Here is an 18,988-nt window from a genome sequence, read left to right as displayed (position 1 = left end):
CCCTCCTAATTATGACACACACGCACACACACTCAACATACACACAGTGTGCGTGCGTGATCATCACAGCAGAGAGAAGTCGAAAAAGCACCGATGGATGATTTTGACTTTTGGTCATGGTAACGCTACATAAAAAGTATTGTAGTGAAAAGTGAACAAAATGGGTCGTTTGGACAAAAATATCAGGACACATTTGTGAAATGGAAAGATGAAGCATTTCGACACAACTCTTGGGCCACTTCCAAGACACAACCCGGCCAATGTATTGGTGCGGCACCGGGCATGAAAAAGGGGAGCCAGGACACAAGACCGGGGGACTCCACTTTGAGGGCACGCGTGGTAATACCGTTTTTTTCCGTGTATAGTGCGCCCCCATGTATAGTACGCACCCCTAAAAATGGCATGCTGATGCTGGAAAAAAGCTTGTACCCATGTATAATACGCACCCAATTTTTATGATTTTTTTTTAAAAAAATTTTTAATTTTTTTTTTTTTTTTTTTAAGTCCCAATGATCGTCACACACGCAGGGAGGCAATGGGTCCCATTTTTATAGTCTTTGGTATGGTCTTAACTAGGCTGGATGTCATTTTTTTTGTTGGCGTTGATTTCTCCGACTGCCCCTAAACGCACCACCGCGCTCCGTGCGCGCACGGGACAGCAAACGAGCAGGTGATCGAGCAAGCCTTGTCTGATACGAGAGCATTGCGGTCGCATGGAGCGTGTTTGAAGTGAACAGCAGAGACGAAAGGAACAAGGCAAAGTGTTGTGAAATAAAATATTACCTGTAATACGGATTTAGGTAGAGAACTGAACTCTCACTCTTTATATAGCTGACGTGTCTTGCGCATCCATTCTGCGCATCTGTAATGGCGGCCTCCGTATGATATCCGGTTTGCGTGTGTGCGCGTGTGCGTGTGCGTGTGTGCGCGTGTGTGCGAGAGCGAGAGAGAGCGAGAGAGAGAGCGCAAGAGAGAACTCTCAACCGTAGCACGCCGCCGACCGCCCAACTGCACCGCGCTGGTAGCATTATTGTGACAGAGCCGTCGCTGAAATTTAGAAGATATTTTTAAAGTCCTGATGTACTTTCTAAAATTTAAGTGGACCTCAGTGCGCACTGCGCAGGGAGCTTAATTTGGTGCAGCGCGCCGGGCGCTCACTGTCGCATTGCTTAAAGAGCGCCTTTGTGTTTTAGGATGAACAGCAGAGACCAAAGGAACAAGGCAAAGTGTTGTGAAATAAAATTTTACCTGTAATACGCATTTTGTTATTTGCTGATTGAAACTGCTAATTAAACTGTGAATTGAAACTAATAGGAAGAAAACAACTCTCGCTCTTAATATAGCTGACGTGTCTTGCGCATCTGTTCTGCGCATCTGTAATGGCGGCCTCCGTATGACGTCCGGTCCGCGATGGAGATTAAAAACAAACAATATTTGACAATAACACACCCTCAAGGATTGCACCATCGCATCAAACGATGTGTCGTCAATTATGTATTTTACTGACTAAGTGTGTTGGCCAGGATGGCTGAATGCGATGCGCGATTGACAACAAACAAGAAGAAAGGTGAGTTTTATTTCGGGGGAGATTTGTCATGTCTCGTCCCCAGTTTTGCTATGTGTCTAGGTTGCCATAGTTTCTGTTCGCGTCGCCCCTCTCTTCCTGTGTCACCTCAATCGATGTAACGTGTTTTGTATCTAAGTCCTGTCTGCCCCTCGCTCACCGTTGGATCATTGCATGTGTTACTGTCATTCTGTTCCTGTCTTTGGTAATGTCACCCTGTCTTTTTGTTCCACGACTTTGTCGGTCAGTCCTGTTGTTGGTTTTGTTGTACCATGACTTTCTTTAAAAAAAAAAAAAAAAATTTAAAAAAAAAAAAATTAAAAATTTTTTTTCTTTGTACCCATGTATAATACGCACCCCAGATTTTAGGACAATAAATTAGGTAAATTTCGCGCACTATACACGGAAAAAAACGGTACTCAAACAGATGCAACTCGAAAAGCGCCTCGTCATCGAGATGGTGCCGGTAACGAGGACTCGAGCAGAGAGCGACAATTGGACCGTAAGCTCACCGAACCCGTTGAGGTCCTGGCTGGAGGTGGCGAAGGGGTCGTCCTTGTGCAGAGTGCTGACTTTGCCGGCGCAGTTGTCGGCCGTGTGGACCGGGCCCATCTCCCTCTGCTGAGTGGAACTGCTTGCCGTCTCCTTGTGCTTCTTGGCCAACTTCCTGTTGGTAGAAAGCACACAAGGCAGGAAAGAGGGTCACAACACAGCGCAACGTCCCAATCGTGGCGAGACTTGGCTTTGGCCTTGCTAAGCGGGGAAAGCAGGGATGATGGCAACAAGGAGGAGGTCAAAATAATGGAGAAAGAAGAAAGGAATAGCTCGATCACACGTACGCACGCCTGCAAGCACGCACGCCTGCAAGCACGCACGCATGGACGCACGCACGCATGGACGCACGCACGCATGGACGCACGCACGCATGGACGCACGCACGCATGGACGCACGCACGCATGGACGCACGCACGCATGGACGCACGGCCAAATTGGGAAGTGGCAATGAGCGCCGCTTCCTCCTTTTCTACCACTGTGGGAATTACGGATGACTTTGTGCCCCCGGAGTGTGAGTTGCGAGCCTCTTGTCAGCTTCTTCGTCCCCGTCAGGCGCCATGTTGTCCGGCAAGCCGGATGAGATGAAACGAGGCCATTTTGGGGAAAGCAAAAAGACAGCCTCTTAATTGGCGCTCCCGAAGGCTTGGCGTAGCTAAAAAGCTCCGGGTTCAAATCGTGCCAACGTCTTTGCGTTCTTTTTTGTCACAAGGATTGATGAGGAGACTAAACAATGTTCTGAAAGCTCAATGACAAACACGTGTCTGCCGTATTTCAAAGCGGCTGAATTTTTAAACAGTCACAAGGCTCCGAGAATAAGGCCGAGCCTCACAGTCATCCCTTGACTGTCTTGTCAGTCACAATCATAAAAAAAGAAAGAAAGAAAGAAAGAAAGAAAAGAGGTGAAAATCTTTGAGCAGGCGCCAGATAAAATCCTTCTTCATCTTTGACATTTTTCGCTCGTTGACGATAATCTCAATGAGACGCGGGTGCTGTCAAGAGCACGCGCGTTGGACCGCATGATGACGTCATCCCACGGAGTGTGGCGCCGCTCCCTTGTTTTGTTTCAGCGCATGTGAAAGTGACGGCTTGTGACGGCTCATAATGGCCAAGTTTGGAGTTCAAAAGTCCCAAGGCCAAAGTCAGTAAATCTGTCTTGACGTGTGGCTAGCGTCATTTTGGTCTGGGCGGCCCAGTTCCAGGAAAGCTTGTCTTTGGAACAAATTCTGTAGAAGCGTCTGAGTTTGGTTGCTTCATTTCCGTCCAATTTGCCAGTCGTGCCCTTTTTGCGACCACTCTGGGACTTTCCATTCACTGACGGAGAGGTGTTGATAATTTTCTCCATGGAGTCCAAATACAGATGGGATGTTCAACACGCGCACACACACACGCACACACACACGCACACACACACGCACACACACACACACACACACACACACACACACACACACACAGTTTGTCCGTGTTTTAGGTGTGTTGGAAGAGGAAGTGCAAATGTATTGCATACGTGTCTTTTGGTGTCTGGCAAAGTGTAAGGCGGGAACCAGAGAAAGGTTAAGCGTGTCAGGTCATGGTGCATTTACTTACAGGTAATAAGAGTAGGAATAAGCATGTCTTCTGAAGCGTGGTGGAGGGGAAGGCCCGTGATGAGAAAAGAAGAAGGAAGACAAGGCACAACCCAGAAGAAGGACAAACACAACCAGTCAATTGATTAGTGCATGGCAAGGAAGCGCACCTTGTGGATCATCATCATCATGACTATCAACATTATCAATATTGCTTGGACTTTTAGTTGTGCTTTTTTTCCTTTTGCTCATTAGTTCCTATTTAGTTATTGTGTGAAGGCGAAGGCCTTCACACATATGTTATTCTACTCCATTCACTTTATTATTATTGTGTGAAGGCGAAGGCCTTCACACATATGTTATTCTACACCATTCTCTATTATTATTGTGTGAAGGCGAAGGCCTTCACACATATGTTATTCTACACCATTCTCTATTATTATTATTGTGTGAAGGCGATGGCCTTCACACATATGTTATTCTACTCCATTTACTTTATTATTATTATTATTATTATTATTCTATTTTATTCCCGCCACTTTTTTGTCCCGTTTCATCTTTCACATAATTCATCCGATTCACTCCATTCCACTTTTCACGTATTCCAAATATTCACGACATGAGCGCTTGTATTTTTCTCATTCCGAAAATTTTCCGATTCCGCAAAATTCCCAAAATTCCGACAAATTTTTCCCCATCCATTCTTAATGGCACATTCGACATTTCACAAAATTTCGTTTTTCACCTCTAACTTCTACATTTTTCAACCGATTCAACCCATTCCAACTGTTCATCTTTTGCCTACCTATTCCACAACTTCCCATTTACTAAAAATTCCAAATTTTCAAATTTGAAATTCAACCAAAATTCTCTCTAATTCCGTTATTCCACTCTAATTTCTACATTTTTCAACCGATTCAACCCATTCCAACTTTCAACTGTTCATCTTTTGCCTACCTATTCCACAACTTCCCACTTACCAAAAATTCCAAATTCTCAAATTTGAAATTCAACCAAAATTCTCTAAAATTTCGTTTTTCTACTCTAATTTCTACATTTTTCGACCGATTCAACCCATTCCAAATGCATTCACCTTATGCTTCCCACATTCACTCCCATTCACCCCCACTTCCACTACGCTTACACATTCAACCCTTGACCCCCAATTCCAGTGTGGCGGCCATCTTGGATTGACCCTCAAGTGCCCCCAATGAACCCAAAATGAACCGGAAGTGCCCCAAATCAAACCGAAAGTGACCCCAAATAGACCGGAAGTGACCTCAGGTAAACCGGAAGTGACCCCAAATCAAACCGGAAGTGACCCCAAACGTACCGGAAGTGACCTTTTTAGACCGGAAATGACCCCTAATAAACAGGAAGTGACCTCAGACGAACCGGAAGTGACCCAAATTAAACCGGAAGTGACCCAAATAAACCGGAAGTGACCCCAAATAGACCGGAAGTGACCTCTGGTAAACCGGAAGTGACCCTAAATCAAACCGGAAGTGACCCCAAATGAACCGGAAGTGACCTTTTTAGACCGGAAGTGACCCCTAATAAACCGGAAGTGACCTCAGACGAACCGGAAGTGACCCAAATTAAACCGGAAGTGACCCAAATAAACCGGAAGTGACCCCAAATAGACCGGAAGTGACCCGAATCAAACCGGAAGTGACCTTATTTCAACACTGAGTGGCCCAAATAGCTACATTTGCGCTAACTTTTTCGTTTTTTGTCTGATTTAACCCGTTTCAACATTTTTACCCCAAAAGTGAATCTCCTGAGGCCGTTTTTTTTGTTTTGTTCCAAATTTAGAAAGATTTTGGCGCAATTGCTTTTTTTTATTTTCCCATTCATTCTCTATGGGGATTCAACATTTGCTCTAACTTCTACATTTTTTAACTGATTCAACCCGTTCCAACTTTCAACTGTACATCTTTTGCCTACCTATTCCACAACTTCCCACTTACCAAAAATTCCAAATTCGAAATTCAACCAAATTCTCCAAAATTTCGTTTTTCTACTCTAATTTCTACATTTTTCAACCGATTCAACCCATTCCAACTTTCAACTGTTCATCTTTTGCCTACCTATTCCACAACTTCCCACTTACCAAATATTCCAAACTTTCAATTTTGAAATTCACCACAAATTCTCCAAATATTCTACATTTCTCAAGTAATTCAACACGTTTCAACATCATTCGGCAGCATTCCCCGAAAAAGTTATTCATACATTTCGCCTTCACACGCAATTTCTCCAGAAATTGCAAAATTCTAGTTATTATTATTATTCTCTTTTATTCTCCACACTTTTTTGTCCAGTTTCATCTTCCGCATAATTCATCCGATTCACTCCATTCCACTTTTCACGTATTCCAAATATTCACGCGATGAGCGCTTCCATTTTTCTCGTTCCGAAAATTTTCCGTTTCCGCAAAATTCCCCAAATTCCGACAAATTTTTCCCCATTCATTCTCAATGGCACATTCGACATTTCACATTTACGTCGTTCCAATTTGAAATTCACATCATTCAGCACATTCTAATCACATTCGGAAGGATTCTCGACATTCCCAAAATTCCCAAATTCGAAAATTTCTCGTTTTCACGTTAAAAATTCCGACAAATTTTCACAAAATTTCGTTTTTCACCTCTAACTTCTACATTTTTCAACCGATTCAACTCGTTCCAACTTTCAACTGTTCATCTTTTGCCTACCTATTCCACAACGTCCCACTTACCAAAAACTTCACATCTTTTATTTTGAAATTCAACCAAAATTCTCTAAAATTTCGTTTTTCTACTCTAATTTCTACATTTTTCAACCGATTCAACCCATTCCAACTTTCAACTGTTCATTATTTTTCTACTGATTCCACAACTTCCCACTTACCAAAAGCTTCACATCTTTTATTTTGAAATTCACACCCAATTCCTTTTCCCTTCTCATTTCTACATTTTTCAACCGATTCAACCCATTCCAACTTTCAACTGTTCATCATTTTTACCTATTCCACAACTTCCCACGTCCCAAAAACTTCACATCTTTTATTTTGAAATTCCCACCCAATTCCTTTTTCCCTTCTCATTTCTACATTTTTCAACCGATTCAACCCATTCCAACTTTCCTATTCCTAAACCGGAAGTGACCCCAAATCAAACCGGAAGTGACCCCAAATGAACCTTAAGTGACCTTTTTAGACCGGAAATGACCCCAAATAAACCGGAAGTGACCTCAGCTAAACCGGAAGTGACCCCAAATCAAACCGGAAGTGACCCCAAATGTACCGGAAGTGACCTTTTAAGACCGGAAATGACCCCTGATAAACCGGAAGTGACCTCAGACGAACCGGAAGTGACCCAAATTAAACCGGAAGTGACCCAAATCAAACCGGAAGTGACCCCAAATGTACCGGAAGTGACCTTTTTAGACCGGAAATGACCCCTGATAAACCGGAAGTGACCTCAGACGAACCGGAAGTGACCCAAATAAACCGGAAGTGACCTCAGGTAAACCGGAAGTGACCCCAAATAAACCAGAAGTGACCTTTTTTAGCCGGAAATGACCCCAAATAAACCGGAAGTGACCTCCGCTAAACCGGAAGTGACCTATATTAAACCGGAAGTGAGCCAAATAAACCGGAAGTGACCCAAATAAGACCGGAAATTACCCGAATCAAACCGGAAGTGACCTTATTTCAACACTAAGTGCCCCAAATAGCAACATTTGCGCTAACTTTTTCGTTTTTTGTCCGATTTAACCCGTTTCAACATTTTTACCCCAAAAGTGAACCTCCTGAGGCCGTTTTTTTTGTTTTGTTCCAAATTTAGACAGATTTTGGCGCAATTGCTTTTTTTTATTTTCCCATTCATTCTCTATGGGGATTCAACATTTGCTCTAACTTCTACATTTTTTAACTGATTCAACCCGTTCCAACTTTCAACTGTTCATCTTTTGCCTACCTATTCCACAACTTCCCACTTACCAACAATTCCAAATTTAAAATTCAACCAAATTCTCCAAAATTTCGTTTTTCTACTCTAACTTCTACATTTTTCTACCGATTCAACCCATTCCAACTTTCAACTGTTCATCTTTTGCCTACCTATTCCACAACTTCCCACTTACAAAATATTCCAAACTTTCAATTTTGAAATTCACCACAAATTCTCCAAATATTCTACATTTCTCAAGTAATTCAACACGTTTCAACATCGTTCGGCAGCATTCCCCTAAAAAGTTATTCATACATTTCGCCTTCACACGCAATTTCTCCAGAAATTGCAAAATTCTAGTTGTGTGAAGGCGAAGGCCTTCACACATTGTTATTCTACTTTATTATTATTTTTATTAAACAACTTATTCCTCCCACCTTTTTGACATCCAACTACTCCCACATGCTTCAACCGATTCACCTCGTTCAAACTTTCACACGTTCCAAAAATTCATGGCAAGCTTGCCACTTTTTTTCTCGTTCATAACATTTACCGTTTTTAAGTAATTAGCAAATTTGTGCCTTTTATTTCCCCATTCATTCTTAATGGCAATGTCAACCCGAGCCAGTTTCCTGTAGTGGGTTCGATTCCCACATTGGGCGTCATTATTTATTTTACTCTTTATTCTTCCCGCTTATCATTTTCAACGCTTATCATTTGTAACTAACATTCGCATTCAACATTCATTACATTAAGCAATTTCCACCACTTTAATTACGTATTCGCATTCAACAAACACATTCATTACATTAACCAATTTCAACCACGGCATAGTAAGGGACTCAATTAGCTCGTGGGAAACACAAGTGATTCCAGTACACGAGCATCATTCCCGAGTGGTATCAAAACCCGCGTCAGTTCGATTCCCACGTTGGGCGTCATTATTTATTTTACTCTTTATCCTTTCCCTTATCATTTTCAACGCTTATCATTTGTACCTTTTTTGTAACATTTGTAACATTTCATTTTTAACGCTTATCATTTGTACCTTTTTGTAACATGTATTTGTAACATTTTCCCATTTATTTCACAATTATTTCTTTCCCTTTTCATTCTTCCCTCTCATCATTTTTAACGCTTAACGTTTCTAAATTAACATCTGCCTTCGCCTTCACACGCAATTTCTTCCGAAATTGCAATTCTAGTTATTGTGTGAAGGCGAAGGCCTTCACACATATGTTATTCTACTCCATTTACTTTATTATTATTATTATTCTATTTTATTCCCGCCACTTTTTTGTCCCGCTTCTTCTTCCACAAAATTCATCCGATTCACTCCATTCCACTTTTCACGTATTCCAAATATTCACGACATGAGCGCTTGTATTTTTCTCATTCCGAAAATTTTCCGATTCCGCAAAATTCCCAAAATTCCGACAAATTTTTCCCCATCCATTCTTAATGGCACATTCCACATTTCACAAAATTTCGTTTTTCACCTCTAACTTCTACATTTTTCAACCGATTCAACCCATTCCAACTTTCAACTGTTCATCTTTTGCCTACCTATTCCACAACTTCCCACTTACCAAAAATTCCAAATTTTCAAATTTGAAATTCAACCAAAATTCTCTCAAATTCTGTTTTTCTACTCTAATTTCTACATTTTTCAACCGATTCAACCCATTCCAACTTTCAACTGTTCATCTTTTGCCTACCTATTCCACAACTTCCCACTTACCAAAAATTCCAAATTTTCAAATTTGAAATTCAACCAAAATTCTCCAAAATTCAGTTTTTCCACTCTAATTTCTACATTTTTCAACCGATTCAACCCATTCCAACTTTCAACTGTTCATCTTTTGCCTACCTATTCCACAACTTCCCACTTACCAAAAATTCCGAACTTTCACATTTGAAATTCAACCAAATTCTCCAAAATTTCGTTTTTCCACTCTAATTTCTACATTTTTCGACCGATTCAACCCATTCCACATTTATTCCCTTTATTCATCTTATGCTTACCACATTCACTCCCATTCACCCCCACTTCCACTATGCTTACACAATTCAACCCTTGACCCCCAATTCCAGTGTGGCGGCCATCTTGGATGACCCTGAAGTGCCACCAATGAACCCAGAATGAACCGGAAGTGCCCCAAATCAAACCGAAAGTGACCCCAAATAGACCGGAAGTGACCTCAGGTAAACCGGAAGTGACCCCAAATCAAACCGGAAGTGACCCCAAATGTACCGGAAGTGACCTTTTTAGACCGGAAATGACCCCTAATAAACCGGAAGTGACCTCAGACGAACCGGAAGTGACCCAAATTAAACCGGAAGTGACCCAAATAAACCGGAAGTGACCCCAAATAGACCGGAAGTGACCCCAAATAGACCGGAAGTGACCTCTGGTAAACCGGAAGTGACCCCAAATCAAACCGGAAGTGACCACAAATGAACCGGAAGTGACCTTTTTAGACCGGAAGTGACCCCAAATAAACCAGAAGTGACCTCAGCTAAACCGGAAGTGACCTGTTTTAAACCGGAAGTGACCCAAATAAACCGGAAGTGACCCAAATTAGACCGGAAATGACCCGAATCAAACCGGAAGTGACCTTATTTCAACACTAAGTGCCCCAAATAGCTACAATTGCTAACTTTTTCGTTTTTTGTCCGATTTAACCCGTTTCAACATTTTTACCCCAAAAGTGAACCTCTTGAGGCCGTTTTTTGTTTTTTTTCCAAATTTAGAAAGATTTTGGCGCAATTGCTTTTTTTATTTTCCCATTCATTCTCTATGGGGATTCAACATTTGCTCTAACTTCTATATTTTTCAACTGATTCAACCCGTTCCAACTTTCAACTGTACATCTTTTGCCTGCCTATTCCACAACTTCCCACTTACCAAAAATTCCAAATTCGAAATTCAACCAAATTCTCCAAAATTTCGTTTTTCTACTCTAATTTCTACATTTTTCAACCGATTCAACCCATTCCAACTTTCAGCTGTTCATCTTCTGCCTACCTATTCCACAACTTCCCACTTACCAAATATTCCAAACTTTCAATTTTGAAATTCACCACAAATTCTCCAAATATTCTACATTTCTCAAGTAATTCAACACGTTTCAACATCGTTCGGCAGCATTCCCCGAAAAAGTTATTCATACATTTCGCCTTCACACGCAATTTCTCCAGAAATTGCAAAATTCTAGTTATTATTATTCTTCTATTTTATTCTCCACACTTTTTCGACACGTTTCATCTTCCACATAATTCATCCGATTCACTCCATTCCACTTTTCACGTATTCCAAATATTCACGCGACGAGCGCTTCCATTTTTCTCGTTCCGAAAATTTACCGATTCCGCAAAATTCCCAAAATTCCGACAAATTTTTCCCCATTCATTCTTAATGGCACATTCTACATTTCACATTTACGTCGTTCCAATTTCAAATTCACATCATTCAACACATTCTAATCACATTCGGAAGGATTCTCGACATTCCCAAAATTCCCAAATTCGAAAATTTCACGTTTTCACGTTAAAAATTCCGACAAATTTTCACAAAATTTCGTTTTTCACCTCTAACTTCTACATTTTTCAACCGATTCAACTCGTTCAAACTTTCAACTGTTCATCCTTTGCCTACCTATTCCACAACGTCCCACTTACCAAAAACTTCACATCTTTTATTTTGAAATTCAACCAAAATTCTCTAAAATTTCGTTTTTCTACTCTAATTTCTACATTTTTCAACCGATTCAACCCATTCCAACTTTCAACTGTTCATTATTTTTCTACCGATTCCACAACTTCCCACTTACCAAAAGCTTCACATCTTTTATTTTGAAATTCACACCCAATTCCCTTTCCCTTCTCATTTCTACATTTTTCAACCGATTCAACCCATTCCAACTTTCAACTGTTCATCATTTTTCGACCTATTCCACAACTTCCCATTTACCAAAAACTTCACATCTTTTATTTTGAAATTCACACCCAATTCCCTTTTCCCTTCTCATTTCTACATTTTTCAACCGATTCAACCCATTCCAACTTTCAACTGTTCATCATTTTTCTACCTATTCCACAACTTCCCACTTACCAAAAATTTCACATCTTTTATTTTGAAATTCAACCAAGATTCTCTCAAATTCCGTTTTTGTACTCTAATTTCTACATTTTTCAACCGATTCAACCCATTCCAACTTTCAACTGTTCATCATGTTTCTACCTATTCCACAACTTCCCAAAAACTTCACATCTTTTATTTTGAAATTCACACCCAATTCCTTTTTCCCTTCTCATTTCTACATTTTTCAACCGATTCAACCCATTCCAACTTTCAACTGTTCATCATTTTTCTACCTATTCCACAACTTCCCACTTACCAAAAACTTCAATTCTTTTATTTTGAAATTCACACCTAATTCCCTTTTCCCTTCTCATTTCTACATTTTTCAACCGATTCAACCCATTCCAACTTTCAACTGTTCATCATTTTTCTACCTATTCCACAACTTCCCACTTACCAAAAACTTCACATCTTTTATTTTGAAATTCACACCCAATTCCCTTTTCCCTTCTCATTTCTACATTTTTCAACCGATTCAACCCATTCCAACTTTCAACTGTTCATCATTTTTCGACCTATTCCACAACTTCCCACTTACCAAAAACTTCACATCTTTTATTTTGAAATTCACACCCAATTCCCTTTTCCCTTCTCATTTCTACATTTTTCAACCGATTCAACCCATTCCAACTTTCAACTGTTCATCATTTTTCGACCTATTCCACAACTTCCCAAAACCTTCACATCTTTTATTTTGAAATTCACACCCAATTCCTTTTTCCCTTCTCATTTCTACATTTTTCAACCAATTCAACCCATTCCAACTTTCAACTGTTCATCATTTTTCGACCTATTCCACAACTTCCCACTTACCAAAAACTTCACATCTTTTATTTTGAAATTCGCCACAAATTCTCCAAATATTCTACATTTCTCAAGTAATTCAACACGTTTCAACATCGTTCGGCAGCATTCCCCGAAGAAGTTATTCATACATTTCGCCTTCACACGCAATTTCTCCAGAAATTGCAAAATTCTAGTTGTGTGAAGGCGAAGGCCTTCACACATTGATATTGTACTTTATTATTAAACAACTTATTCCTCCCACTTTTTTGACATCTAACTACTCCCACATGCTTCAACCGATTCACCTCGTTCAACCTTTCACACGTTCCAAAAATTCATGGCACGCTTGCCAGTATTTTTCGCGTTCATAACATTTACCGTTTTTAAGTAATTAGCAAATTTGTGCCTTTTATTTCCCCATTCATTCTTAATGGCAATGTCAACCCGAGCCAGTTTCCTGTAGTGGGTTCGATTCCCACATTGGGCGTCATTAATTATTTTACTCTTTATTCTTCCCGCTTATCATTTTCAACGCTTATCATTTGTAACTAACATTCGCATTCAACATTCATTACATTAAGCAATTTCCACCACTTTGATTACGTATTCGCATTCAACAAACACATTCATTACATTAACCAATTGCAACCTCGACATAGTAAGGGACTCAATTAGCTCGTGGGAAACACAAGTGATTCCAGTACACGAGCATCATTCCCGAGTGGTATCAAAACCCGCGTCAGTTCGATTCCCACATGGGGCGTCATTATTTATTTTACTCTTTATCCTTCCCGGTTATCATTTTCAACGGTTATCATTTGTAACTTTTGTCATTCGCATTCAACATTCATTACATTAAGCAATTTCCACCACTTTGATTACGCATTCGCATTCAACAAACACATTCATTACATTAACCAAATTCAACCAGCAAGAAGGAAGGATCCTCATTAGCTCAGTCGGAAACACAATGGAAATGTCAACCCGAGCCAGTTTCCTGTAGTGGGTTCGATTCCCACATTGGGAGTCATAAATTATTTTACTCTTTATTCTTCCCCCTTATCATTTTCAACGCTTATCATTTGTACCTTTTTTGTAACATTTGTAACGTTTCATTTTTAACGCTTATCATTTGTACCTTTTTGTAACATGTATTTGTAACATTTTCCCATTTATTTCACAATTATCTATTTTCCCTTTGTATTCTTCCCGCTCATCATTTTTAACGCTTAACGTTTGTAACTTAACATCTGCCTTCGCCTTCACACGCAATTTCTTCCGAAATTGCAATTCTAGTTGTGTGAAGGCGAAGGCCTTCACACATATGTTATTCTACTCCATTTACTTTATTATTATTATTCTTCTATTTTATTCTCCTCACTTTTTTGTCCCGTTTCATCTTTCACATAATTCATCCGATTCACTCCATTCCACTTTTCACGTATTCCAAATATTCAGGAAAGGGGTGCTTGTATTTTTCTCATTCCGAAAATTTTCCGATTCCGCAAAATTCCCAAAATTCCGACAAATTTTTCCCCATCCATTCTTAATGGCACATTCGACATTTCACAAAATTTCGTTTTTCACCTCTAACTTCTACATTTTTCAACCGATTCAACCCATTCCAACTTTCAACTGTTCATCTTTTGCCTACCTATTCCACAACTTCCCACTTACCAAAAATTCCAAATTTTCAAATTTGAAATTCAACCAAAATTCTCTCAAATTCCGTTATTCCACTCTAATTTCTACATTTTTCAACCGATTCAACCCGTTCCAACTTTCAACTGTTCATCTTTTGCTTACCTATTCCACAACTTCCCACTTACCAAAAATTCCAAATTCTCAAATTTGAAATTCAACCAAAATTCTTCTTTTTCTACTCTAATTTCTACATTTTTCGACCGATTCAACCCATTCCACATTTATTCCCCTTATTCACCTTATGCTTACCACATTCACTCCCATTCACCCCCACTTCCACTATGATTCCCACATTCACTCCCATTCACCCCCACTTCCACTATGCTTACACAATTCAACCCTTGACCCCCAATTCCAGTGTGGCGGCCATCTTGGATGACCCTGAAGTGCCACCAATGAACCCAGAATGAACCGGAAGTGCCCCAAATCAAACCGAAAGTGACCCCAAATAGACCGGAAGTGACCTCAGGTAAACCGGAAGTGACCCCAAATCAAACCGGAAGTGACCCCAAATGTACCGGAAGTGACCTTTTTAGACCGGAAATGACCCCTAATAAACCGGAAGTGACCTCAGACGAACCGGAAGTGACCCAAATTAAACCGGAAGTGACCCAAATAAACCGGAAGTGACCCCAAATAGACCGGAAGTGACCCCAAATAGACCGGAAGTTACCTCTGGTCAACCGAAAGTGACCCCAAATCAAACCGGAAGTGACCCCAAATGTACCAGAAGTTACCTTTTTAGACCGGAAATGACCCCAAATAAACCGGAAGTGATCTTAGACGAACCGGAAGTGACCCAAATTAAACCGGAAGTGACCCAAATAAACCGGAAGTGACCCCTAGTAGACCGGAAGTGACCCCAAATAGACCGGAAGTGACCTCTGGTAAACCGGAAGTGACCCCAAATCAAACCGGAAGTGACCCCAAATGTACCGGAAGTGACCTTTTTAGACCGGAAATGACCCCAAATAAACCGGAAGTGACCTCAGCTAAACCGGAAGTGACCTGTTTTAAACCGGAAGTGACCCAAATAAACCGGAAGTGACCCCAAATAGACCGGAAGTGACCCCAAATAGACCGGAAGTGACCTCTGGTAAACCGGAAGTGATCTAAAATGAACCGGAAGTGACCTTTTTAGACCGGAAATGACCCCAAATAAACCGGAAGTGACCTCAGCTTAACCGAAAGTGACCTGTTTTAAACCGGAAGTGACCCAAATAAACCGGAAGTGACCCAAATTAGACCGGAAATGACCCGAATCAAGCCGGAAGTGACCTTATTTCAACACTAAGTGCCCCAAATAGCTACATTTGCGCTAACGTCTTCGTTTTTTGTCCGATTTAACCCGTTTCAACATTTTTACCCCAAAAGTGAACCTCCTGAGGCCGTTTTTTTTTGTTTTGTTCCAAATTTAGAAAGATTTGGCGCAATTGCTTTTTTTTATTTTCTCATTCATTCTCTATGGGGATTCAACATTTGCTCTAACTTCTACATTTTTTAACTGATTCAACCCGTTCCAACTTTCAACTGTACATCTTTTGCCTACCTATTCCACAACTTCCCACTTACCAAAAATTCCAAATTTGAAATTCAACCAAATTCTCCAAAATTTCGTTTTTCTACTCTAATTTCTACATTTTTCAACCGATTCAACCCATTCCAACTTTCAGCTGTTCATCTTTTGCCTACCTATTCCACAACTTCCCACTTACCAAATATTCCAAACTTTCAGTTTTGAAATTCACCACAAATTCTCCAAATATTCTACATTTCTCAAGTAATTCAACACGTTTCAACATCGTTCGGCAGCATTCCCCGAAAAAGTTATTCATACATTTCGCCTTCACACGCAATTTCTCCAGAAATTGCAAAATTCTAGTTATTATATTTTATTCTCCTCACTTTTTTGTCCCGTTTCATCGTCCACATAATTCATCCGATTCACTCCATTCCACTTTTCACGTATTCCAAATATTCAGGAAAGGGTGGCTTCCATTTTTCTCATTCCGAATATTTTCCGATTCCGCAAAATTCCCCAAATTCCGACAAATTTTTCCCCATTCATTCTTAATGGCACATTCGACATTTCACATTTACGTCGTTCCAATTTGAAATTCACATCATTCAGCACATTCTAATCACATTCGGAAGGATTCTCGATATTCCCAAAATTCCCAAATTCGAAAATTTCACGTTTTCACGTTAAAAATTCCGACAAATTTTCACAAAATTTTGTTTTTCACCTCTAACTTCTACATTTTTCAACCGATTCAACTCGTTCCAACTTTCAACTGTTCATCTTTTGCCTACCTATTCCACAACGTCCCACTTACCAAAAACTTCACATCTTTTATTTTGAAATTCAACCAAAATTCTCTTAAATTTCGTTTTTCTACTCTAATTTCTACATTTTTCAACCGATTCAACCCATTCCAACTTTCAACTGTTCATCATTTTTCTACCTATTCCACAACTTCCCACTTACCAAAAACTTCACATCTTTTATTTTGAAATTCAACCAAAATTCTCTCAAATTCCGTTTTTGTACTCTAATTTCTACATTTTTCAACCGATTCAACCCATTCCAACTTTCAACTGTTCATCATTTTTCTACCTATTCCACAACTTCCCAAATACTTCACATCTTTTATTTTGAAATTCACACCCAATTCCTTTTTCCCTTCTCATTTCTACATTTTTCAACCGATTCAACCCATTCCAACTTTCAACTGTTCATCATTTTTCTACCTATTCCACAACTTCCCACTTACCAAAAACTTCACATCTTTTATTTTGAAATTCACACCCAATTCCCTTTTCCCTTCTCCTTTCTACATTTTTCAACCGATTCAACCCATTCCAACTTTCAACTGTTCATCATTTTTCTACCTATTCCACAACTTCCCACTTACCAAAAACTTCACATCTTTTATTTTGAAAAAGATTTCCCTTTTCCCTTCTCTTTTCTACATTTTTCAACCGATTCAACCCATTCCAACTTTCAACTGTTCATCATTTTTCTACCTATTCCACAACTTCCCACTTACCAAAAACTTCACATCTTTTATTTTGAAATTCACACCCAATTCCCTTTTCCCTTCTCATTTCTACATTTTTCAACCGATTCAACCCATTCCAACTTTCAACTGTTCATCATTTTTCGACCTATTCCACAACTTCCCAAAACCTTCACATCTTTTATTTTGAAATTCACACCCAATTCCTTTTTCCCTTCTCATTTCTACATTTTTCCACCGATTCAACCCATTCCAACTTTCAACTGTTCATCATTTTTCGACCTATTCCACAACTTCCCACTTACCAAAAACTTCACATCTTTTATTTTGAAATTCACCACAAATTCTCCAAATATTCTACATTTCTCAAGTAATTCAACACGTTTCAACAACTTCGGCAGCATTCCCCGAAAAAGTTATTCATACATTTCGCCTTCACACGCAATTTCTCCAGAAATTGCAAAATTCTAGTTGTGTGAAGGCGAAGGCCTTCACACATATGTTATTCTACACCATTCTCTATTATTATTATTATTATTATTCTCTACGTTTCTCCACACTTTTTTGACACGTTTCATCTTCCACATAATTCATCCGATTCACTCCATTCCACTTTTCACGTATTCCAAATATTCACGCGACGAGCGCTTGTATTTTGCTCGTTCCGAAAATTTTCCGATTCCGCAAAATTCCCAAAATTCCGACAAATTTTTCCCCATTCATTCTTAATGGCACATTCGACATTTCACATTTACGTCGTTCCAATTTGAAATTCACATCATTCAGCACATTCTAATCACATTCGGAAGGATTCTCGACATTCCCAAAATTCCCAAATTCGAAAATTTCACGTTTTCACGTTAAAAATTCCGACAAATTTTCACAAAATTTCGTTTTTCACCTCTAACTTCTACATTTTTCAACCGATTCAACTCGTTCCAACTTTCAACTGTTCATCTTTTGCCTACCTATTCCACAACGTCCCACTTACCAAAAACTTCACATCTTTTATTTTGAAATTCAACCAAAATTCTCTAAAATTTCGTTTTTCTACTCTAATTTCTACATTTTTCAACCGATTCAACCCATTCCAACTTTCAACTGTTCATTATTTTTCTACTGATTCCACAACTTCCCACTTACCAAAAGCTTCACATCTTTTATTTTGAAATTCACACCCAATTCCTTTTCCCTTCTCATTTCTACATTTTTCAACCGATTCAACCCATTCCAACTTTCAACTGTTCATCATTTTTCTACCTATTCCACAACTTCCCACTTACCAAAAACTTCACATCTTTTATTTTGAAATTCACACCCAATTCTCCAATATTTCCGTTTCTCCTTCTCATTTCTACATTTTTCAACCGATTCAACCCATTCCAACTTTCAACTGTTCATCATTTTTCTACCTATTCCACAACTTCCCACTTACCAAAAACTTCACATCTTTTATTTTGAAATTCACACCCAATTCCTTTTTCCCTTCTCATTTCTACATTTTTCAACAGATTCAACCCATTCCAAATTTATTCACTTAATTCACCTTATTCTTCCCACATTCACTCCCATTCACCCCCACTTCCACTATGCTTACACAATTCAACCCTTGACCCCCAATTCCAGTGTGGCGGCCATCTTGGATGACCCTGAAGTGCCACCAATGAACCCAGAATGAACCGGAAGTGGCCCAAATCAAACCGAAAGTGAC

General features: G+C 39.5%; 1 protein-coding gene and 1 long non-coding RNA gene across 2 annotated transcripts in view; one reads left to right on the top strand and one right to left on the bottom strand.

Annotated features, from left to right (window-relative positions):
• ptprt (protein tyrosine phosphatase receptor type T) overlaps positions 1 to 18,988 on the bottom strand; it is a 150,771-nt gene that overhangs the window by 40,050 nt on the left and 91,733 nt on the right. The window contains exon 18 of the mRNA XM_061290451.1: positions 2,077 to 2,231. Within this exon, the coding sequence (XP_061146435.1) occupies positions 2,077 to 2,231 (155 nt within the window). The remainder of the gene's footprint in view (positions 1 to 2,076; positions 2,232 to 18,988) is intronic.
• Positions 1 to 18,988, top strand: part of LOC133161814 (uncharacterized) — a 38,760-nt gene that overhangs the window by 13,556 nt on the left and 6,216 nt on the right. The gene's annotated exons all lie outside the window — the stretch shown is intronic.

The sequence above is a fragment of the Syngnathus typhle genome, linkage group LG11 (assembly GCF_033458585.1).
Source record: "Syngnathus typhle isolate RoL2023-S1 ecotype Sweden linkage group LG11, RoL_Styp_1.0, whole genome shotgun sequence".
Classification (NCBI taxonomy): domain Eukaryota; kingdom Metazoa; phylum Chordata; class Actinopteri; order Syngnathiformes; family Syngnathidae; genus Syngnathus; species Syngnathus typhle.
This window is presented reverse-complemented; position numbering and strand designations above follow the sequence as displayed.